Source organism: Sylvia atricapilla, chromosome 29 (genome assembly GCF_009819655.1).
Source record: "Sylvia atricapilla isolate bSylAtr1 chromosome 29, bSylAtr1.pri, whole genome shotgun sequence".
NCBI lineage: Eukaryota > Metazoa > Chordata > Aves > Passeriformes > Sylviidae > Sylvia > Sylvia atricapilla.
The window spans coordinates 1,223,518-1,246,574 of record NC_089168.1 but is presented as its reverse complement, the minus strand read 5'-3'; the positions used below and the strand labels follow the sequence as shown (position 1 = coordinate 1,246,574).

General features: G+C 49.9%; 1 protein-coding gene across 1 annotated transcript; it reads left to right on the top strand.

Moving 5' to 3' along the window:
* LOC136372696 (keratin, type II cytoskeletal 5-like) lies at nt 1–18,743 on the top strand. The gene is made up of 18 exons (XM_066337424.1): nt 1–652; nt 1,226–1,440; nt 3,074–3,134; nt 3,745–3,840; nt 4,093–4,257; nt 4,661–4,786; nt 4,999–5,219; nt 5,517–5,551; nt 5,699–5,960; nt 14,212–14,734; nt 15,682–15,896; nt 16,387–16,447; nt 16,639–16,734; nt 17,000–17,164; nt 17,345–17,470; nt 17,712–17,932; nt 18,178–18,209; nt 18,316–18,743. Exons 1-18 carry the CDS (start codon nt 83–85, stop codon nt 18,507–18,509), a joined length of 3,384 nt encoding a protein of 1,127 aa, XP_066193521.1. The 5' UTR covers nt 1–82; the 3' UTR covers nt 18,510–18,743.
* The last annotated feature ends 4,314 nt before the right edge of the window (nt 18,744–23,057 follow it).

The window sequence follows — 23,057 nt, the reverse complement described above, 5'->3', positions numbered from 1 at the left end:
TCCATCGCCCTCTGCTCTTCCTGCTGCGCAGCCTTTTTTGTTTTCTTCTCTCCTACTCTTTGCCTTCCCAACTGAACCAGCCATGAGCCGGATCTCTTTCAGATCATCTACTGGAGGGGGCATGAGGGGCTTTAGCTCAGGCTCTGCTATCGTAGGAGGTGGTGGTGGTGGGACCAGGAGCAGTTTTAGCTCTGTCTCTGTCTCCAGAGTTGGAGGAGGAAGAGCTGGAGGTGGAGGAGGCTTTGGAGCTGGCGGTGGCTTTGGCAGCAGAAGTCTTTATAACTTAGGTGGAAGCAAAAGAATTTCCTACAGCTCAGTCGGTGGAGGTGTACGGAGCGGAGCCGGGAGTGGATACGGCTTCAGTCTTGGCTATGGTGGTGGAGCAGGTGCCAGCTTTGGCTTAGGAGGAGCTGGTGGTGGTGGTGGCTACGGGTTGGGAAGTGGACTTGGGCTGGGAGGGCCTGGATTTGGTGGCCGAGGTGGCCCCGGGTTCCCTGTTTGCCCACCTGGTGGCATCTATGAAGTGACTGTCAACCAGAGCCTCCTGGCACCCCTCAAGCTGGACATCGATCCAGAAATCCAGAAGGTGCGGACACAGGAGAGGGAGCAGATCAAGACCCTCAACAACAAGTTTGCCTCCTTCATCGACAAGGTGAGAGTTTGGTCTGAACCATCAAGCCACGTGTGTTATCAGTTGCCTTGAGAAAAAAAACTTCAGGAAGAAACTTCATTTGGATTTAGGGACTTGCCTGAACTGATCCCAGCTGACAAACAACATGGGCTTGGCTGAAAACTAAAAATTTTTTGTGTTTCCTCTTAGCAAGGATGAGTTACTCAGTGTCTTTATATTATTGACAGAGTAATTCTCTCTCTTCCCTGTAAAAACCATCCCCGGGTGGATGGATCTTCTTCTCTACAATGAGATAGAACCAGTTTAAACCAGTAAGGTGGGCTGAACATCTACTGGGGGGAGAAACATTGAAGTTGCAAGTACGGGTGTTTGGCCTGATTAAAACTCCTGAAAAAAATCTTGATAAACATCTCCAGAAGCTTCTAATACTTTTGAGAATCCAATGCCCTAAACTGGGACACTCCTAATAATTGCCCTCTGATTGTCTCAACATCTCTGGACCTTTTCTGTTGGTGATGCTACCTTTTTCCTGGCAGTTGTGAGGGGTTTTTTTGTGTGTTGTTCACACACGTCCCTGGTTTTGTTCCTCCCCAGGTGCGCTTTTTGGAGCAGCAGAACAAGGTGCTGGAGACCAAGTGGACCCTCCTCCAAGAGCAGGGTCACACTGTTACCAGGAAGTCTCTGGAACCCATTTTTGAAGCCTACATCAATAACCTCCGGCGGCAGCTCGACAGCCTGGTGGGAGAGAGGGGCCGGCTGGACTCCGAGCTCCGGAGCATGCAGGACATGGTGGAAGACTTCAAGAACAAGTAAGGAACCACGTTCTGCAGCGTAAGTCATCCCAGGCAGTAAAACCCGGGCAGGTGCTCATTCCTGCTGGTGCACACATGGTGTCTGATCCTGGCTCCTCTTCCCAGCAGGAACATGTTCCCAAAATTACCCCTTGCTATTTTACATTTATCACGAGTGAGGTCAGTGTTTAGCACAGAATTCCTGGGGGTCTGCTCCAGCAGAACAGAAGTCATGGTCTGATCCCTGGAGTCTCCTGAAATAGTATACCTGGAGACAGAAAAGTTAGTAAATTGTGAGAATAATAGACAGGCAGAACCAGAATGAAATGGAGCCAATAAACTTCCAGCTCCAAAATGCCCCATTTTTCATGCTGTGAAGGAAATTCCAGCCTTTCTAGAGGACCCAGATAACCTGGGAGTGCTCAAGCTTACTCACCTCCCATCACCTGGAAGATGATCAGCCCTTTGCCAAGAATTTCCCTGGAGAGGGAATTAACCCCCTGCTGAGATACGGGGTCCAGGGAAGGGGGGCTGGATCATTCTCAGGACACACCAGTCAGCACCTACAGCCTAGAGGGGATTTTTGGGGGGATTTTTAGGTGAAACCATTGACTTTTATTTGGCTGAGAACAATCTGTCCCTTCTTCTAACAGCCCTGGTTGACTGCAAATTTGAGAATTACCCTGCAGGGCTGGAGTATGTTAATATTAGGTAGTTAAGCATGGGAAGAGACAGGTTTTTGGGAGAGGGGCTGGGAAGAAGACACTTATATCCAACAAGAGGGACTCGCAGAGCTTCTGGTCTAGTTTTGGGTGCATCTGAGGTCTTGAAATATGTTCTAGGCTTTTAGAAATATTGGTCAGGCCCCAAACAATGAATTCTACAGTCCAGATTTCGGAGCTACCTCCTGGGAAAGAGAACACCTTTTATTTCAAGTGTAGAGTTTGTTCCCAGTCCAGTGGCTAGTTTCCACCTCTTCCCTTGTCCACTCAGAGGTCTGGGTGCAGGGAAAACTCTGGCAATATTGGTGAGAGGACTGGCACGAACGTGCCTTTGAAAGCCAGGTCTTAGTCTCAAGAGCCTGCATGTTTTGTCTACTTTCTAGCTAAGCCCTGCCCTGATTATCTGATGAGAGGATGTTGCTCAGAGCCATAAAAAGTTCCACAGAACCACTGTCAGAGCTGTAATGATCCTCTCTTGCACAACCATGGAGTTTTTTGTTTTAATTAAATGCTGCAGTGGATTCTTCTGAGCCATCAGCATTATTATAATATCAAATATCAAATGATTGCTTTATTATACATTTGTAGGCATTGCAGTGCAGCTTTGTTAAAAGTCTTTTGCATAACTTTGCTTGGAGCAAAGGTCACTGGGAATGGCTGCTCCTGCTTCCTGCCAAAACGGGCTCTGAATCTGCACATTTATGTATGAGCTTGACTTTATGGGCAGTGATTAAAATATATTAATTTAACTGGGACTACTCACATCACGGAGTCCCACAGTTCAAAGACAGTAATATTTGTTCTGCGTCTGCTCTGGATAAACCTGTGGGAGTAGGGAAAATATCCAAGAGCCACAACTGATGATTTGGGAGTGGAGTGCTCCCACCTCTTGATTCCATCCAAACCCCCTCACTCTTTTATCCCGGCAGATATGAGGATGAGATCAACCGGCGCACGGGTGCTGAGAACGAATTTGTGGTCCTCAAGAAGGTGAGTGGGTTGGGAATTTTGAGCCAGGACACAGAATTAGCTTACCTTGCAGAGTTCAAGCAAAGCTGGTGGGAGTTGAGGTCCTGCACCCTCATGGCTGGGTCAAGCTGTGAGATCAGCACATGCTGGGCTGGGTCCTGCTGAGGCCAGAAATGGGCACAACCTTCTCTGTGCTGATAGAGCTGCCCTGTTTTTTGGTCTCTTGTGGCTGAGCTCAACTCAGTCTCTGGTCACTCTCATCCTTGGGAGTCAGAGCTTTGCCTTCTGTCCAAGAACCTGGTTCTGGCTCACAGTCAATGTCCAACATTACGTTAAATAATACCTTGAAAAAAATTAGTCTAAGCAACTGCTGGCAGTGGCACAGGTTGCCCAAGGAAGGTGTGGCTGCCCCATCCGTGGAAGAGTCCAAGGCAATATGGTCTATGGGAGGTGTCTCTGCCCACAGCAGAGGTGGGAATCAGATGAGCTTTCAGGTCTCTTCCAACCCAAATCATTCCAGGATTCCACAATTCTGTGAATAATAGAGCTGGAAGTGGACATGGTCCCATTGGTGTCCTGAAGCCCCTTTGGGTTTGGGTTTCATCAGAAACCATTGGTATCTTCTTTTTAGGATGTGGATGGTGCTTACATGAACAAGGTTGAGCTCCAGGGCAAGGCTGATGCGCTGGCAGAGGAAATCAACTTCCTGAGAGCTCTCTATGAGGCGGTGAGTGGTTCCTGGAGAGCATCCCCCAGCTCCTGCCCCATGGATCCCACACCCAGGGCTCTGTGGGAGCAGAGGAGAAGGTGGTCCCAGGCTTTTGGAAATGATAATGCAGAAATAAGTTACAAAATGGAAATGGAGCTGGGGAAATGCAAGAAAACAGCTTTTGGTGGAGAGGACTCTCAAATCACCTCATCTCTGTGGTTTCCACCATGGACACCAGACCATTAGCTTCATTTTGTGCATCTTCTGCAGGAGTTGTCCCAGATGCAGCAGCAAGTGTCTGACACCTCCGTGGTCCTGTCCATGGACAACAACCGGAACCTGGACCTCAACAGCATCATTGCCGAGGTCAAGGCGCAGTATGAAGACATTGCCAACCGGAGCCGGGCTGAGGCTGAGGCATGGTACCAGAATAAGGTGGGCAACTAGGGTGACAGACTGATTTCTGTGGCCAGAAATGACCAGAAATTATTTCCCATCAGCTGAGGGGAGACAGGGATGATATGTTCAAAGGATTTAACTTTGGGCTTGCAGAGTCACTGGTAGAACTGGCCTGAAACACTTCCCCTTCCAAGTTCTTGTGGGTGACAACGCCCAGGTCCCCTGTGCCATCAGGCACTGCTTGCCTAGCACATACTGAGAGCTGAGGAAAAGCGCCGTTACTCCATGGACAGATTTCAGATTAATCTTGTCGTCCAACCTTAACCCTCATCCAGACATGCACTTTATTCCCTGAGGTCCCCTCACCTTTCCCTGAGCTACCAGTGCTCACCAGTGCTCACCAGTATTCACCAGTGCTCTCTTCCTTTCCCTGAACCAGTACGAAGAGCTCCAGGTCTCTGCTGGGAGACACGGGGATGACCTGAGGAACACCAAGATTGAGATTTCAGAGATCAACCGGATGGTCCAGAGGCTGCGGAATGAGATTGACAGTGTGAAAAAACAGGTAGGAGGGGGATGGTCCTGCAGAGCAGAAGGAGGTGGGTGGGAGGTGACGGTGGGAGGTGATGGTGGTCGGGTACAGGAGGAAGAGCCAGCTCCCATCAGGAGCCTTCAGTGCCATCCTGGGAGCCACCAGCCAGTGTCCAGAGCCCCCCAGCAACAGAGAGTACTTTGGGGAGCCCAAATGAAACCACTGCCTATTTTCCTCACTCCCAGTGTGCCAACCTCCAAGCAGCCATTGCCGAGGCTGAGGAACGTGGGGAGATGGCCCTCAAGGACGCCAAGGCCAAGCTGACTGAGCTGGAGGACGCTCTGCAGAAAGCCAAGGCTGACCTGGCCCGGCAGCTCCGGGAATACCAGGAGCTCATGAACGTCAAGCTGGCCCTGGACATTGAGATTGCGACCTACAGGAAGCTGCTGGAGGGCGAGGAGAGCAGGTGAGGAAACATGGACCTGCTGTGTGCTGGCCAGGGACAATCTCCTTGGAGTCAAACAGCTCTTCCCAAGGTGCTGGAGCACCAAGGCAGACAGAGGGATGGTTGAAATTGGGAACTTTGTAGGACACGTTTTTTTTTTCTCCAGCTCTTGGCACCTGATATTGATAAAAATGAGCACTGTCACCTTTCACCAGTAACACAGACACACCCTACCCTACTGAAAGCCATGCAGGCCTAAACAGATGGTCCCATGGACAAGGTTTTGGCATTACTGCTCACTTTTCCCTTTCTCAACAGGCTTGCTGGAGAAGGACTCGGAGCTGTCAGTGTCTGTGAGTATCACCACTCTCCCACGTCTTTGTATCTTCCCCCCTTGCCCCCCTTTCCCACGGACCCCTCACCGCGGGGGTGACACTGCAGGTGTCCCCACTCGGGGTTCCGGCTGTCCCCTCACACAGGTGTTCCCGCTTCCTTTCCAGCCGTGGTCAGCAGCTCCAGCGGGGTGGGCTACGGCGGCGGGAGCGGCCTGGGCCTGGGCGGGGGGCTCGGCATGGGCGGCGGCGGCGGCTACACCATGAGCAGCAGCGGCTTCGGCGGCGGCAGCGGAGGCTTCTCTGGAGGGCTCAGCTATGGTGGAGGCAGCTCCTTCAGCTCCGGCAGCAGCCGGGGCGTCAGCTCCAGCACGGGAGGCAGCGTCAGAATCGTTTCCAAGACCACCACCAGCAAAAAGACCATCAGATAAGGCTGGCAAGCACATGACCGTCAGCGATTGCGGCCTCCTGCCCTGCAGATCATGATGTAAATAGCTGCGCTAGAGCCTCTCCTTCCTCCGTCCTTCTTCTCTGGGGCAGCGGGGGGACCAGAACCCCTCGGTGAGAATCTGGAGCACCTTTGGCTGAAGCACAGGTTGTAACAGGTCACTGGCTGGGCACGGACCCCATGGTGCCCCTCTGTCAGCAAGCCCTTGGTCTCTCCTCAAAGTCAGGCGTTTAAAGGGAAATTGAAGCACCGTGTGGAACAGGGACAAACGTTTCATCCATCCCATTCCAAGGGTGAATCACAGCCTTGTGGAACCACAGTTCCAGGCCCTCAGCAGTGAAAACACGTCCAAGAAGCTCTAAAAGCCTCTGCCCCCGAACACGTTACAGCCTCCAAAGGTTCTGTCTGCAATTAAAGGTTTCTTCAAGCCCCTTCGCTTTTCTCTGGCACTTGTGGGAAAGGTTTTTGCTTTGTGTGTATAAGATTTCTAACTACTTGTCCTCGTGGCTGCAGCCTCCTCACTTCCATGCCTAACCTACTGTAAGGTGCAATAAAAGAGCATTTGTAATTTTTAAACTCTATTGGGTTTTTGCTTTTTTCCCTCCTCCTGCTGTGGGTGTTGGTCAGTGCCATGTCCTTGGTGCACTGGCAACGCCCTGAGGGCAGCTCCTGAGACAAGATGGGCTCCTTAAGGAAACAAAACTCAGTTTTAGGACTTGAGCTCTAGGACACGTTGGGGCAAATGGAAAGGAGGGTGGAATGAGCAACCTGGTCTATGGAAGGTGCCCCTGCCCATGGCATGTGGGTGGAGCTGTATGGGCTTTAAGATCCCTCCCAACCCCAACTATTCCATGATCCTATGGATGGAAAATTGACACACAGGAAAAGCTGCCTCAGAACTGATCCAAAATCTGGATGAATCCCACTGCGGTGGTTACCTGCAGAGTTGCCCTTTCTGCCCGTCACTGCAGGAGAAAGGAAGTGCAGGGGAGTGGGGAAAAGGAAGGTGATTCCCAAAGGTTTATTTGGGATTCATGGACTGGCTCATGCAGGGCATGGCTCAGCCATTAGGTGGTACAAGCAGGAGTAAATCGTACATCAGAGGAGCCCACCTCTGGCATCCGCACCATGAGGCACATAGCATCAGCACAGCGAGACTGGCACACAGCAGGAAGGGGATGGAGCAGGCAGACATTGCCCTGATTGGCAAGAGCAGCTTCAGGGGCAGTCACAGGGCAAAGCACCTTCTCTGCACACACACTGTTTGCACACAGAGGTTTCCCTGGTACACGCAAATGTCCCATGAAACATCCTGCTGCTCCTCTGCAACAGCTCCTCTGCAACAGCAGTTTCATGGCCTCAGATTTATTTGGAGTGAACCCAAAATCTTCCAAGGTGCCCACAGCACTTCAGCCTCCCAACTCCCACCCAGACGCCCAGGAGGTTTCCATGACCTGCCTGCCTGAGGGGTTTCAGCCGAGATCTCATACCAATCCCAGGCTCCCTCCTGTAACTCCACAGGTGTCTCCTGATCCCGCTCCCTGCCAGTGCCAGGTGTGGATCCTGGCAGGAATGGGGCAGCACCAGGCAAGGTGGGAATCCAGCCCCAACGGCAAGACAAGAACCATGAGCAAGGAATAAGCCAGGGCAGAAGCAGGGCAGATGAGGAAGGACCCACAGCCCTTTGGCAATGCTGGTCCCAAAAGGAGATGGCCAGTGCCCATAAACTCATCCCTCAGTCCCTGCAGGGAGTGGAGAGAAGAGGGGGCATCAGCCAGGTCTGCCAGAAAAAGCCTCTCGTGCAACATTCCAGAGCAGCTTTTCAGAGAAAAGCCTCAAAGCTCCCACATCACCAGGACCCCCTCGTCCATCACCTGGCGCAGGTGCGAGATCCCGGCCAAGCCAGCCCAGCATCTCCAGCAGGTGGGGACCCAGAGCAGGGAAAGGGATGGTCCTGCCCAATGGGGCTATGGTGGGATGAACACCCTGAGGCTCCACTCCAGCACCTGGGAAGGGCCATGGAACAATGCCTTGGGAAAGTTGGGGCAACCCATTTGCACCAGAGGAGGTTTTATGGTGGGTGAATTGTTGGGCTCCGTTAATTGAAGAGTTTTACTCACTTTTCAAGCATCTGGCCTTGTTTCTTAGACTGATTTGAGGGAATGGGGACAAGCTCCCAGAGCTGAGGTGGTGGCTGGAGGCAGAGCAGTCCAATTTGTTGGGGTTTATTATTGAAAATGTCAAATCTGATGGTTTTTGTTTTTTAATGGAAGCTGCACAACATGCTGGACCATCACCCACATCAGCTAATGAGCCCTCCATGAAACATCTGTGCCAAAACCTATCCCCATTGCACCAGGACAGCTCCTGAGCCTCCATGAGCCACTGCTGGCTCTGTCTCCTGCACTCTGAGGGTGAGGACGCAGCAAAAAAAGCCCTGAGCAGCTCTGTGTGTTTTCTGTTTCCAGAGAGCCCATCCTGGCACATCTTCTTTGTGAATTTGCAGAGCAGATGCAAAAAGCTGTAGTTAACTTCCATCCTCCTGATTTGCAGAGACCTGAAAAATTTGAAACACTCAAGTCAAACATGACACAATATTTTAGCTGCCACCAAAACACCAGGTGAAACATTTTCTGATAGCCAGCATTTAATTTCAAGGTTTCCTATGGGAATGATCCTGTCCTGAAACACTGAACCAACCCCCCTTAACAATTCCATAACGAAACTTTGCAGCTTTTTTGACTCAAGAGCAGAATTTCCATCAAAGGAAATTATTTTAATTTGCAAATTGTTTATTTGCACGGGCTGACGAATGAAACAAGAGACAAAATGCCTCCAGGGAGGGCAATGCTGGATGCAGCAAACCCAGAGTGGAACAATATTCCCAGCTGCCATCTGCTCAGTTGGAGCAATAGCCCACTGCCCAAAGCAGTTGGAGGCCAGGAATGGAATCAATCCCTCAGGATAGCAGAGTGGTAGATAAACACCAGGTCCCCTGGAATTGCTGCCCTGTGATAGGATCCACTTTCCAGGATACATGGATAATCCATTTAATTTCCCAGCTCCTTGTGCTGAGCCAGCTTTGTTTTAACAGGGAGAAATTAAACTCCACACCAGTGCTATGGATCTTCAGAAGGAAAGCCAAGCCAGGAGCAGGATGGAGCTGAGGGATGTGGAATGTGCATAGAGCTCACCAAAACTGTGGGACTCCCCAGCAACACCATTTCCAGGGCTCTGTGTTCTTTACTACGAGAAAAGACATGCCCCAGGTCTAGGAGAAAGGATGGGTGTTGGGGAAGATGAATTAGGGAAACCTTATAAATATGATTGCTTAGCAAAAGATTCTGAAAATACGAAACTTATCGGGATAGAAATGAAAGCTGACTTTGAGTTGTAGGATACTGAGTCTTAGTTACTATATAACCTGAAAACAATGGTCTAGCTGAAGGAGAATCCCTTTGGATTGAGCAGAACCCTTTCTGCTGGCTGAGGGATCCAAAGGTCAATGTAGCAAAACAGAAGTTTAAAGAGTAGTTTTTAGAGTTTAAAATATAACACAGTATGGTAATATAGTAGTTCTTATAGGCTGTCTGTAGATTCTATAGGATTTTGTGTCTTGTGTTGGTTGGTCACTGAAAATTAGAATATTCATCACAAAAGGAGATATAATGGATTGTAACAAGGACCTCGCTCTCTTACCTCTTCCTCCTCTCCTTCCCGCTGCTCTTAGCTCGCTCTTACCCCTCCTCTTCCCCCTGCTCTTGCTCTCTCCTGCTCTCTTCCCCCTGCCACTATGCTCTCTCACTCCCTTCTCTCTCAGCTCTCACTCTGCTGTTCTCTCTCCCTCTCTCTTTGAGACTCCCCTCCAGCCCAGGCTGGTGGCTGAAGGCAAGGCCTTTTTACCCATGACCCTTGCAATAAACCCACATGTTCTAGAATATACAAATCGGCAGAATTCCTTGTCCCAGCCGTCTGCAGATTCGCCTACAGATAGGATAGGACAAATACCCTGTGACCACCTTCAGCCTTTGGAGTTCATGTTTTCACACAGGGTCACAGCCCCAGCAGCCAGTCCAGGGCAGGGGGTTCTCCAAAGGCATTACAAGGAGATGTGGGAGATCCAGGTTCCTTCAGCTGCCACCAGCCAGGCACCAGAACAGGATAAAGAAGGAACCAGACCCCTCCAAAAGTCTGAGGGTCCTTCAAGAGAAGGACCCAGAGAGAACAAGCCCTCCCAGGCGTGTGCAAGGCAGCAGGGATGGAGGTGAAGTTCTTCACAAAGCCTGGACTGCACTGGAGTCTCCATGCTGGCACAGAAAACAATTATCTGGGGAAAGCAGGTCACACCTACACTTCAAAGTCACCCAGGAGCTGGAGCTGACTGGCCTCCAGATACTGCTGGAAACAGGCTCAAAGGACCCAGCACATGGCAACACCTACGGGAAAACTTCTGAGGAGCTTGTCCTAATTCATCCCTTTGGGAAATAGCATTTATGGACACTGGCCTCCCATCCAGGAGGTCTCAGAGGGGCCCAGCTCCACAGCACAGGGATGCTGTGAGTTCAGTGGTCTCCTGTGGAAAAACCTCAATCCTGTTGGTCATCATTAATGTGGGATGAAATAGTAAATTACGCCTGAAATGAGTTGGGTTTGAATTTAGCTTGGAAGCCCAAGTTTAAGCCAAAGGCTTTAATTTAAGCAATTAACGTAAATTACAGCCTTGACTTTGCTGATAATTAAACTGAGATTAGGTAGCACAGGTGAACCAGTGCAAGGCATTTTGACATGCTCTGTTTTACAAATATGGTTATTTTTGCAAACAAAACACAGAGAGGAACATCCAAAAATTTCTGCCTGAGAAGTTGCATCAGATGAAGGATTCTGAGGTGGATTCTGGACAGGAGCAGTGGAGCAGAGGGATGGAGAGGAGGTGATGAAAAGCTGTTGGAGACATTCCTGCTCACTAAACCACAGGAAAATGGCTCAGATTTCTCACTGAAGGGGCTCGAGTTGCATTTATTTCCCTGACAGAGGCAGAACTCCCTAATCTCAAAGGAGAAGTTTTTACCTTGAAAGCAGCATGGTGCCAGACGCAAATTCAGCCAAGACTTTACTCCCGGGTTTACAGCGTTTGTAAAGTGTTCTCCTGCCTCTTGCTCTGGGCTTGCAGTGACTGTTCATCCAGGTGGGCAGAAATGAGGACGGGGAGGGAAGGGAGCTCCAGAGCCTGCCCAGCCTCTCTCACGCAGAGGGGTCTGGCCCAGAGGGACCTGTCCAGACACAGCTGCTGAGGTGGAATCAGGAGGAAAAGCTGCTGAGCAGTGGGTGAGCTCCAGCACCATCCTCTGGAGCCTGTGTATCAGGAGGTCCCTGCACCAGAGCAGCAAATCCATTCCGTGTCAGGAGCTGCAGGAGCATGGAAGACACGCCCCGGGGAGCTACCTGGAAACTTTGTGTTTCATCAACACAACAGGGTGGGGACCCCCCCTTGCCATCAGCCCATGCCCCAAACCTGTAGCTGCAGCTCCTTGTGCTCCCAGTTCTGCCTTTTGTAATTACTTCTGAAATTCCTTCCAGATGAGTGACGACCACATCACCTCCACCCTGGCAGAACGTGGAATGGAAAGAAATTAATTCCTTCTCAGTTGCTTGGAGGAGCTGCATTATTACTACTGTTATTAACCATGGGCTCCGACGCACTCAGTGCATTCCTTAGCCAAAAAAAGGCAAGTTTCAGATGTAAAAGGAACCTGAGGGGAAGAAGGAAAGCACTGACACATCCTGCTGGAACTAGGGGGCCTCTGCCCTGCACACCCGGACTCCCCATTCTGTGTGTCTCCCTGGGGAGGGAGGATCTGCCCTTTGGTGCTGATCTCCATGGGAAAAATTGGAATGAAACTCCTTTTGGGTACTCAGAGTTAGGGGAGATGGAGAGTGCTGAGAGGGCAATTCCCAAAGGAATTGCTGGCAACTTCCACCTGCTTTTGAGTATCCTACAGTCACGGAGTGGCTTGAGTGGGAAGGGACTTCAAAGCCCATCCCATTCCATCCCATCCCTGCCATGGGCAGGGACACTTTCCACTATCCCAGGCTGCTCCAACCTGGCCTTGGACCCTTCCAGGGATGGGACAGCCACAGCTTCTCTGGCAACCCATGCCAGGGCCTCATCACACTTACGGGAAGGAATTTCTTCCCAATATCCAACCTAATTTTCCCCTATTTCAGTTGGAAATATTTCTGTCTGGAACTGGAATCCAGTATATTGGAATGAATCTCATGACCTCAAGTCCTGATATCTGTCTTTTGGTGGGCAAAGCCCCCAGACTGATCAGGAATCCTTTCAAAAATGCCCTTTGCTTACAATCTGTTTGCTTCCAGCTCCCAAGGGTGCAGAGTCAGACCCAGTGACACAGCCTCACTGTGAAAAACCTGCAGGATTCAGCCCTTCCTTGCAATAAAAGCTCAGTCTGGCAACAAACACAAAACCAATCTGACAAACCCTGTCTAAGACTGACATTGAGTTGAAAACCTCCATTGCAAACATCATCCCTCAGACAGCTGGGAAACAATGGGGACACAAAGAATTTCTGGGAGTTTCCTGCACTTGGATATGTCACCAGGCAGGGGCAGATGGAAGCGCAACTGTCCCCACCATGGCAAGTCCTCATTATTCCATTGATTCCTCATTATTCCATTCTTCCTGTACTGCAGCAGCAGCTGCTCGGGCCTGCAGCCAACACAAGGGGAAGCTGCTCAGGAGTATATACATTTACAATTTCAGCCTTTTTTATAAATAAATTAAATACAAATCCTATTTTCCTGAACAACACAAAACACCACAAGTACTTTTTGTCCCTCAAAATGAATTATTTTTTACATTTTTGTCTTTTATGTTTACTCAAACCACCTGTTAAAGGAAAAGGGCTGTGCTGGTACCTGTGGTGGGAAAGGAAAGACCAAGGATGTCCTAGAGTGTCCTGTGGATCTGGGCAGAGGGGGTTTCTGTAGAGCGCTTTCCAGTGGATTTCAGCAGGCAGGATCACACTTCCAGATGTGCTGAAAGAGCTGGTTAAATCCTTGGGAAATGACACTGTGCTCATTAAGTGTGCATTTGGAACAGCCCTGGAGTGCTCCATTTCCACAGAGCCAGTGGAGTCAAAGCAGTTCCTATTCCCACAATCTTTCCTCCTATGTATTTATTTCTGAGTTGTTTACTTGTTTGTTTTCATCCTGCTAAAATAAAGTCCAAACCCTCAAGCCCGAGGTAGCAGAATGTGTTTGTGACAGAATTCAGTGGCAGCTGTCAAAATTCACACAGGAACAAAAAGTTCTTGACAAAATATTCCATTTTTATTTGCGTAATTATATTTTTAAAGACAGTGGAATAAGCCTGGAGAAGCAGGATTTCCAGTAGGATTTCCAGAGGGACCTGAGCTTTTTAGGGATGGGAGCCAAACTATGTCTGCTGATTTCTGTGGTGGCTCAGAGGGGACCACGTGGTCCATGGCATCATGGGATGGTTTGGGTGGGAACCCAAAGGTCCCTTAAACATCATCCTAGTCCCATGGATGGGGACACCTTCCACAGACCAAGCTGCTCCAAGTACCATCCAGCCAGGCCTTGGACACCTCCAGGGATGGGGAGTCCACAACCTCTCTGGGCAAATTTCACAAGAATCTTATAGCAAAGATACCCCAAAATCCCAGGATAAAACTACTGACTGCAGGGCTGGCTGTGGAACTGGCACGGGTCCCACTCCTAAAGCACAAGGATTTAAAGTTTCCCAAGCCCTGCTAGTGAACAAAAGAAGGGGCAAAAGCAATCCTGAGGGATGAAGTTTTCCAATGACAGAGGTGTTGAGTGACAGCACTTGAGCGGTGTTTTGCTGCCGGTGCCTAACGTGACTCATCGGCACTTTCCAGCTTTGAAATGGGGACAAGTCTGGCTGTCTACAAAGACCGGCGACAGTTATTCCCAAACAATGTTCCCTGTTGCTGAGAACCTGGGCTGTATTATTTCAGCAGGGCGTGTGTGAGGAGTGAGTTCACTCTCCAGAATGCTGTTGGACATGCCAAGCCTAATTCATCAGAAAGATGATCCACCTCATCCAACCCATCCCAGGCTCATACATGCATAAAAGGGCTCTCCCCAGCCCTTGCAGAGCACAGGTTCACCTCTCTCCTTTCCCTCCTACTCCTTGCTCCAGGCCAGCACCTTTGCTCCTTTATTCTAGCTGCAGCATCCACCCCAATCCAAAAAGCCCAGCAATGTCTCGCCAGTCCACCGTGAGGATTCAGAGGGGGAGAAGTGGCTTCAGCGCTGCTTCGGCCGTGGTCCCCAACACCTGCCGGACCAGCTTCAGCTCCTGCTCCGTCACCCGCCTGGGCAACTGCAATGCTGGCAGTGGCTTTGCCAGGGTCGGAGGGGGCTTTGGAAGCAAAAGCCTCTACAACGTTGGTGGCTGCAAGAAGATCTCCGTGGCTGGAAGGGGTGGCAGCTTCTATGGCTCCGCAGGGTTTGGTGCCGGGAGTGTGTATGGGGGCGGCTTTGGTGTTCCAGCCAACCTTGGCTATGGATATGGGGCCTTTGGGGGTGGCCCTGGATTCCCAGCTGGGGGCATCCACGAAGTCTCCATCAATCAGAGCCTTCTGAAACCACTCAACTTGGAGATTGACCCCAACATCCAAAGGATCCGAAAAGAGGAGAAGGAACAAATCAAAACCCTCAACAACAAATTCGCCTCCTTCATTGACAAGGTGAGATCTGAGTTTTCATAAATATCTGATTTTTTTGACAGGGACACTTTTCTTTTCTGCATGATGAGGACAAAATCTGATCAAGGAGGAACAGAAGTGAGGAATGAGACTGGAAGATGCCCTGGAAGCTCGAGGGAATGGCACCTGTTCCACAGAGGTTGCCATGAATTAATCATCCAGTGTTTGAGTTCCTCCTTGTTTGCTGCTCCACATCTCACAGGCAGTGGGGAAAGAAATCTCCAGAGGACAATCCCACTGTTCTGGAGACTTTAGGCTCCTCCAGTGAGCATTTCAGGAGCCTTGGGAACAGCTTTTTAGATGATAAATGAACTTCTGAAACCCACCTAAAATGACCAAAAATTGGCACAAGGGAGAAGCAGCTTCTCAATGCTTGAATTCCCTGAAAGGCATTTAAATCTGTCACCAAAATGTCTGTATTTTTAGCTCAAAATATCAAAATCCAATCCAAATCTCTCTGGCCACCACATTTCACTGATGCACAACAACATCTGCTCAGTTCCTGCTCTGGTCAAGCTGCTCCTCCTTGGTTTCAAGGAAAACACTGCAATATTTTGGACATTTAGTGGGGTAGGGGAGCTCTACTGAAGGGATGGAGAGGCAGCACCTTAACGATGTTATTTTAATTAGAGAGCAAGCCCTGCTTTGCTCCTTATGTGATTTTGCTCACATTTTTCACACAAAATCCCTGTACTTGGTCTCAATTTAAACAATGATTGAGAATCCAGAAAATCAAAGGTTGTTCCAGAGTTTGTAACACTGAACAGGGTCCCTGCAGTCAAATCTCCCAAGAGATGAGAATTTGGTCTGAAAACCAGCTGGAAGGAGCATTTCACGTTCTCAGTCAGTTATGAGACCCTCCCATTTGCCAGGAAATTCTCCCCAGTCTCTGTTCTTTCCAAGCCCCTTCAGGACATTTATCCTTTCAGGTCCGATTCCTCGAGCAACAAAACAAAGTGCTGGAAACCAAGTGGAGTTTGCTGCAGGAGCAGGGAATGAAAACAGTCAGGAACAATCTGGAGCCGCTTTTTGAGACCTACATCAACAACCTCCGGGTGCAGCTGAACTCACTGCTGAGCGACAAGGGGAGGCTGGAGGGAGAGCTCGTCAACACCCAGTACCTGGTCGAGGACTTCAAGAAGAAGTAAGTCTTGAGCTAATGCTCTACTCACCTTTCTCCTCTCAACATCCTTAAACCAACTGGGGAATCTAGGAGAGTCTGGGATCCTGGAATTCCCGGCAATGACATTTTCTCAAGGAAAAATTTTCTTAGCAACAGAGTAAGAGATCCAAGTACACCAACATTTAGGGAATAATTTGGAGCATGATCAAAGACTTATTAACTAAATTACCTACTGAGAGGGAAAAATTACACAGTAGGTTTGAAAGTTTCAGGGCAGCACATTTCATTTGCTTAAAGCAGCAGAAGGATGAGTAATAGCCAGAAATAAGTAAAAAATAATGGATTCGTTCAAATTGTTTTGATGTACTTGTTTTAACTGGTTCAGCTCCTGGTCTCTCATTGAGGGAAAAGAGCACTGTATGCAAAATGCTCTGAAGGAAATTTATTCCAGCAAACTCAAATTTCTCTGTTACCTGCCCCAACAAAAACTCCCTGTGCCATTCTCCTTTAGGTACGAAGATGAGATCAACAGAAGGACCATTGCAGAGAACGAATTTGTGACGCTCAAGAAGGTGAGAGCAAGTTCCAGGGCACTGGAATGGCACTTTGTAGAGCTCTGATCACCCACTCAGTCACAAATCCACCCATTACAATTACAACCCCTTTATATTCCTTATGGTTTCTTCCCTGGACTGTTATCATGAAGTGTATTCCTGATTTACTGATAGGGATATGAACCACCCAAAAATCTCTCGTCCCCCAGGATGTAGATGCTTCCTACATGAACAAGGTGGAACTCCAAGCCAGGGCAGATGCACTGAGTGAAGAAATTAATTTCCTAAGAGCACTTTACGAAGCAGTGAGTACAACCAGCTCCAAAACATCCCAGCCCTTAGTGAAGAGCTTCTCTCCCTCCACTCCTCTGAGAGCCTCTAATTCCTTCCCCCGGGAGATGCTAAATCCTTCACCTCTGTAGAGTTGCACCAACACCTGAGCTGTTCAGATAACGATCTGTAACAGCCTCTCCCAGGTCTGCAGCTCACCTGGAAGGGTGAAAAGGCATCTCCCAAGGGAATTACCTCATTCTCCCAAGGGAATTACCTCATTCCCTGTGCTCTTTGCAGGAGCTCTCCCAGATGCAGACCCAGATCTCCGACACCTCTGTGGTTCTGACCATGGACAACAACCGGAACCTGGACCTGGACAGCATCATCTCTGAGGTCAAGGCGCAGTACGAGGACATTGCCAACCGGAGCCGCGCCGAGGCCGAGTCCTGGTACCAGACCAAGGTGAGGGATCTGGGGTTTCCATGCTCTTATCTTCATATCTCGTCTGGAACAGATAAAGAACTGACTCTTCCAAGAAAACCTTCCCAGCTGCTGATCCGGGCTTGAGGAGGGACTCTCAGGTTCCTGGTAATGCCAAAAATGGTGGAATTTCCCTTGACTGGTTGTTCCTGTGTGTGACAGTACGAGGAGCTGCAGGCCACGGCTGGCAGGCATGGGGACGACCTCCGGAACACCAAGCAGGAGATCTCAGAGCTCAACCGCCACGTCCAGCGGCTCCGATCTGAGATTGACAGCGTGAAAAAACAGGTAAAGAGCAGCAAACCCCACTTTTAACCAATTTGCCCCCAGACTTGCAAGGGAGAGGAAGGAAAAGGTTGGAGCAAACTGGGCAGTTCTGCTCAGTTTGACCCTTTTTCATTCAAAAAGAAAACTGTCACTAAAACTGGTGGAGCTGATGGTGCTGGGATAAAACCTTGTGATTGCAGGCAAGGTGAAGAACAACTTGGGTCTGGGGTGGGGACTTCAAGCAGAGTTTTGTGTTTCATAGTGTGCAAACCTGAAAGCTGCTATCGCTGATGCTGAGGAGCGTGGGGAGCTTACCCTCAAGGACGCCAGGGCCAAGCTGGCTGAGCTGGAGGACGCTCTGCAACAGGCCAAGGCAGACCTGGCCCGGCAGCTCCGGGAATACCAGGAGCTCATGAACGTCAAGCTGGCCCTGGACATTGAGATTGCGACCTACAGGAAGCTGCTGGAGGGCGAGGAGTGCAGGTAGGTGGGACACATCCAGTTCTAGGGCTGGAGGTCGCACAGAATAAGCTCAGCATTTCTGGAATGTTAAACAGGGGGCCACAGAGCAGGGGGATTGTCCCAGATAATGGAAATAACAAAAATCCACGGATTATACTATGATTTTATTTTTGTCCCCAAAGGACTCTGGGAAATGCATCCTATTGTCCCCCTCCTCAATATCAACAGACTTCTAATCCTCTTCCTTTTGTTCTATCCCTGAACAGGCTGGCTGGAGATGGGGTCCCAGTGAATATCTGTAAGTCTCTAAAATATAAGAATTATCTTATGTAAACATTTCTGTGTCTCTGCACCAAGAGGCCAATGCCCAGAGATACTGAAACTATTCCTTCTCCTCCTTGCAGCTGTCACCAGAACAACAGTGGGAACGGGATATGGAGGGAGCAACCTCACCACAGGAGGGGGAATCTGCAATTTGGGGAACAGCTTCAACTGTGGGAGCATTCCCGGGGTGAGCAGCAGCACCCTCGGGGCTGGCAGCAGCTCCAGCATGAAGTTTGTCTCCAGCTCCTCCACCAGAAGAAGTTACAGGAGCTAAAATTCTCCTTCCAGTCACTGCCACGCACCAGAAAGCACCGAAACTGGTCCTTTACTGGAGCGTGGCAGGGTCGGCACAACCAGGGCCACCTGCACCCCAAGTCCTGTCCCACAGGAGCCCTACTTTAGGAACTCTCTCTCAGCTGTGTTGTCTCGCACACACCCCGTTGGGCTCAGCCCTGGAACCTGAGTCTCACTGGGTTAAATTTGCAGCTTGCTTGCTCCAGCTCAGCAATTTTTCAGATTTTGTATATAAAATGTGTCCCATGACTGTTTGTCTCTCTTCACTTTCTGGGGTTTGTCTAATAAAAATGCACATGTAATTTATTCTATTTTGTGGTCCTTTTAATTAAAGAGGTGCAAGAGCAAATGCAAACACAGGTAACAAGAACTTTCCCTCGGGGTCTGACCAGTTAAAGGCTCAGATTTTTGCTTCTCACTCAGATTTACTGAATTTCACTGTCAGCATCCAGAACACCCCAGCCCAGCAGAGCCTCAGAGGGAGGTTTGGTGTTGATTTCGACATTCCCTCCCCACTGTGAAGGGAAAACACCTGGAAGCCAAACACCAGGACACGCCAAGGCAGGAGTTAGGCACAGGGGAAAAGGTCTGAGCTTCATTTACTTGCAGCTCCCAGCCCATGGAGCATCCAAGAGCCTGGATCCTGGGGGTGGGATCCCAGTGCCAGGTGTGTGAGGTACTTGCACAAATCTCAATCAAGAGGGAATTAATTCCCAGGAGAGCCAGAGCAACCCCCTGACTTGTTCAGGTAAATCATCCATCCCAAACCCGTGGTCTCACCCACACCCTGGAGCCAGCAGTGCCAACATCTGCCTGAGTGGGTTGAGAGCCCTCCCTGGCTCAGGGGCTCAGTTTGGGTCCTGGTGCTGATGTTCCCTCTCCTCTAACCACACAGAGGGGCAGGATCAGATCCATACTCTGGTCAATAGGGATTATGAACCAGATATGGTCTTACACTGAATTAAATGTCACTTACTCAGTAGCTATAAAAACACCCAAGAAAGGGATTTATTTCACTGTTGAAAAGTGAAAGTCTTCAAAATCCAGAATTTCTTCAGGATTTTAGGATATGTTTGAGACAAGGTCTTGTTTTGAGAAGGTGGAAAAAAAAACCAGAGGAGGTGTAGGGATTTCAGATGTGGTTGTGACTAATTGGGAGAAATTAATGGAGAAGTAAAAGTAGAGAAACAACTGCAGTGACAGATCTCACTGCTGGAAGGTCACTTGAATGAACAGATGAGACTGGAAAAACCATCCCAGCCCTCATTCCCTGGATTTTAATGGATTCAAGTAATGAGCAGGAAGGCTCTCTTAGGAAAACACCCATGGATTTGGGGAAATAAAAGGGAATTGGCAGTGCTGGAATGACAAACTGGATTCAGGGTTTCCTTTAGGACCAGTAGTTTCCCATAATTTTCTAGGATGCTCTGTGCTCTGCATGTGTATTCCTGAGGAAATCTCCTTCCTGAAACCTTGCAGGCTTGTTTGTGGGTCTGCTGTGGGTCCCCACTCCTGCCCCACCACCTCTCTCGGCAGTCTCCAGGGAAGGAGCAACTTCCTCCCTCACAACAGCAGCTTGGGCCGGGTCAGCCTGGGCCATGGCCTTCCTGCTGCTGCCCCAACAAACTCTCTCTGACCACAAGGATATGGGATTGTGTAATCCCAGAATCCCAGAGGTTGGAAAAGATCATTGGATCCAGGTCATTGGATGCAACCTGTGCACAGTCCCCACCTTAACCCAGCCCAGAGCACCGAGTGCCACGTCCAGCCCTTCCTTGGACACCTCCAGAATGGGGACTTCCCCGGGCATCCCCTTCCAATGCCCATGGAGAAATTCCTCCTGATGTTCAACCTCAACCTCCCCTGGCAAAGCCTGGGGCTGCTTCCTCTTATCCTGTTGTTCCCTTGGAGCAGAGCCTGATTCTCCCCTGGCTGCCCACTCCTGTCAGGGAACTCCCCTGAGCCTCCTTTTCTCCAGGCCGAGCTATCCCAGCTCCCTCAGAAGTTCTCCAGACCGTTCCCTGGGGCCCCAGCCCCTTCCCCAGTTCCATTCCCATCTTAGGACATGCTCCAGCCCCTCGTTTTGTGAGGGGTCAATACATGGGGCATTAGCAGGAGTCTTGGAGCACCTGCCACCAAAAAACAGCTGGGGAGTGGGAAGGGTGTGGAGGGAATTTTATGAGAGTTGTTCTCAGACCTTTTCTTTCTGTGAAAACTGTCCACGTTCCACAGAATCATCAGGGTTGGAAGAGACCTTCAGCATGAACCCAGTCCAGCCACCAGCCCAGCACTATCATGACCACCCTAAATCATGTCCCCAAATGTGCCAAATCAGCCTGATTTGGACTGGCAGCAGATCAGGAAATATCAGAATCTGGCCCAGGAGGGAGTTTCCGTCATCTGTGACACCAACACTTGGTCCCACGTCCAACAGGGTCATCAGAAGGTGCTACCCACTGCATCCACACCTGGGTCACAGCACAGAGAGGACAAAGCCTGTCATCCAGCCTGGGAAATGTCAGGGCCGGAATATTTGTTCTTCCAGGGCATCACTCTTCCAACCTACAGCTGTCCTTGCTCAAGAGCAGGGCCCTGGTCACCAGGCTGTCACCTCCTGCATCCCGTCAGACTTTAGGCATGACCTGGGGTTGGTATTTCAGCAGGAGAAGATGATCCCCATTAAATCCACAGCCCAGCCCAGATTAAAGCCTTAGTCATAATGACATGGATGGTGCTGGCACTCAGGGGCCTGGATTTGCAGTGTGTGGAGGGAGTCAATTGCAGGTTGGTGCCCATAAAGACTTTATAGAGTTCTTTAGGACAGCCTGAGGCTCAGTCACAGGAGCTCCTCAGTCACAGGAGCTCCTCTCTCTTACAAACAGCTGCTTGTTGTAACACACAGGAGCTGAAACACTCCCAAGACTTACTGCCATTCCAGGGTATGCAATGCAAATGTTACAAAAACAGAGAGAAAAAAATAGAAATAAAAATAAAAAAGCTTGGCTGAAAGGCAAAAAGAGATGATGGGAAACTGCCCAGTTCCCTCCTGAGACTTCTGGTCACATTCACTTTTCTGTCTGGCTGCCACATGTGTCAGGACAAGCTCCTGAAAGATGCAACTGCAAACACCTGTGGCACATCCTGGTGCCTGGACATGGCTGGGGAAAGCTGTGGATTCTCAGGAATGCTCTTTGGGAGGGCTGCCACCTCCTCCAAGGAGTAGGTGCTCAGCTTGGGCACCTGAAGCAGGTGACAAACTGTGACAAACTCCAGGGGCTGGGAAAAGCATGCCCACCCCTGGGCACCCAGATAAGGCACTGGGAGAGACTTGAGACCATGGCGCCTGCTCTGGGATAATCCCCTGTGTGCCAGAGCTGAGACACCGCCTCCTTCACCAAGGAAATGCCCTGTTTGGCTTTTCCTGGAAGCCACAGGGGCAGGAGTGAAGAGAGGTGTGTGTGAGCAATGTGAATATCCTAGTGAGTAAGGGATATCAGAGGGGAGAGACAACAGGCGTGGGGAGGTGAGCCTGGTAACACCGTGTAGAGACAAGGTCATCCTATGAGTCAGGAAACAGCTCAAAAATCTGCGCAGGTGAAGCCCTGAGAAATTGCCAAGTCAGGGTTTGTGGCATCACAGATGACGGAAACTCCCTTCTGAGGTTCTGATATTTCACCATCTGCTGCCAGCCCAAATCAGGCTGATTTGGCACATTTGGGGACATGATTTAGGGTGGTCATGATAGTGCTGGGCTGGTGGCTGGACTGGGTCATGCTGAAGGTCTCTTCCAACCCTGATGATTCTGTGGAATGTGGACAGTTTTCACAGAAAGAAAAAGTCTGAGAACAACTCTCATAAAATTCCCTCTACACCCTTCCCACTCCCCAGCTCTTTTTTGGTGGCAGGTGCTCCAAGACTCCCCCATCAGCACCTTGCCCCTCCCTCTATCACCCCTTTTCCCTTCCTGTACCAGTTCTGCTTTAAAGAACTCTCATTTGGGCATGAGAACAAGAGAACAGCTCCCATCAGGTTGGGGCCTGAGGTACTGAAGGTCCTCTGGAGTTTGCTCAAAACCACAGATCAGAGACTTCTCAGACTCAGACCCTGCATCAGGAACCAACATTCCAAAATCAACCCAATCAACCTTACACAACCCAGGTTGATTCATCCATGAACTGGAGATGAGTGAACACTTGCCCAATGAGGAACCATCTCCTGCAGCAGTGGAAGGAGGGAGTGGGAAAGCGGTGGCTGCAAACAGGAGCTGAGCAGCCACTATCGAGGTTTTCTCAGATATTTCAACACCAAAAAAATGCAACCCCTGCATTTTTTTGAAAGCTTCATAGGTGCTCATGGTGAACTCACTGTGGGTGTGCCAGGCCTGGTTAATCAGTGGGATGAGCCCCACGGCAGAGCTGTCCCCTCCTCAGGAGGATATATAGGGCCAGTCCCAGGCAGGGGAGCACAATTTCACCTCCAGCCACTTCTTCTCCTTCCTTTATTGCTTGGATCTCTCCTGGTAGCTGCC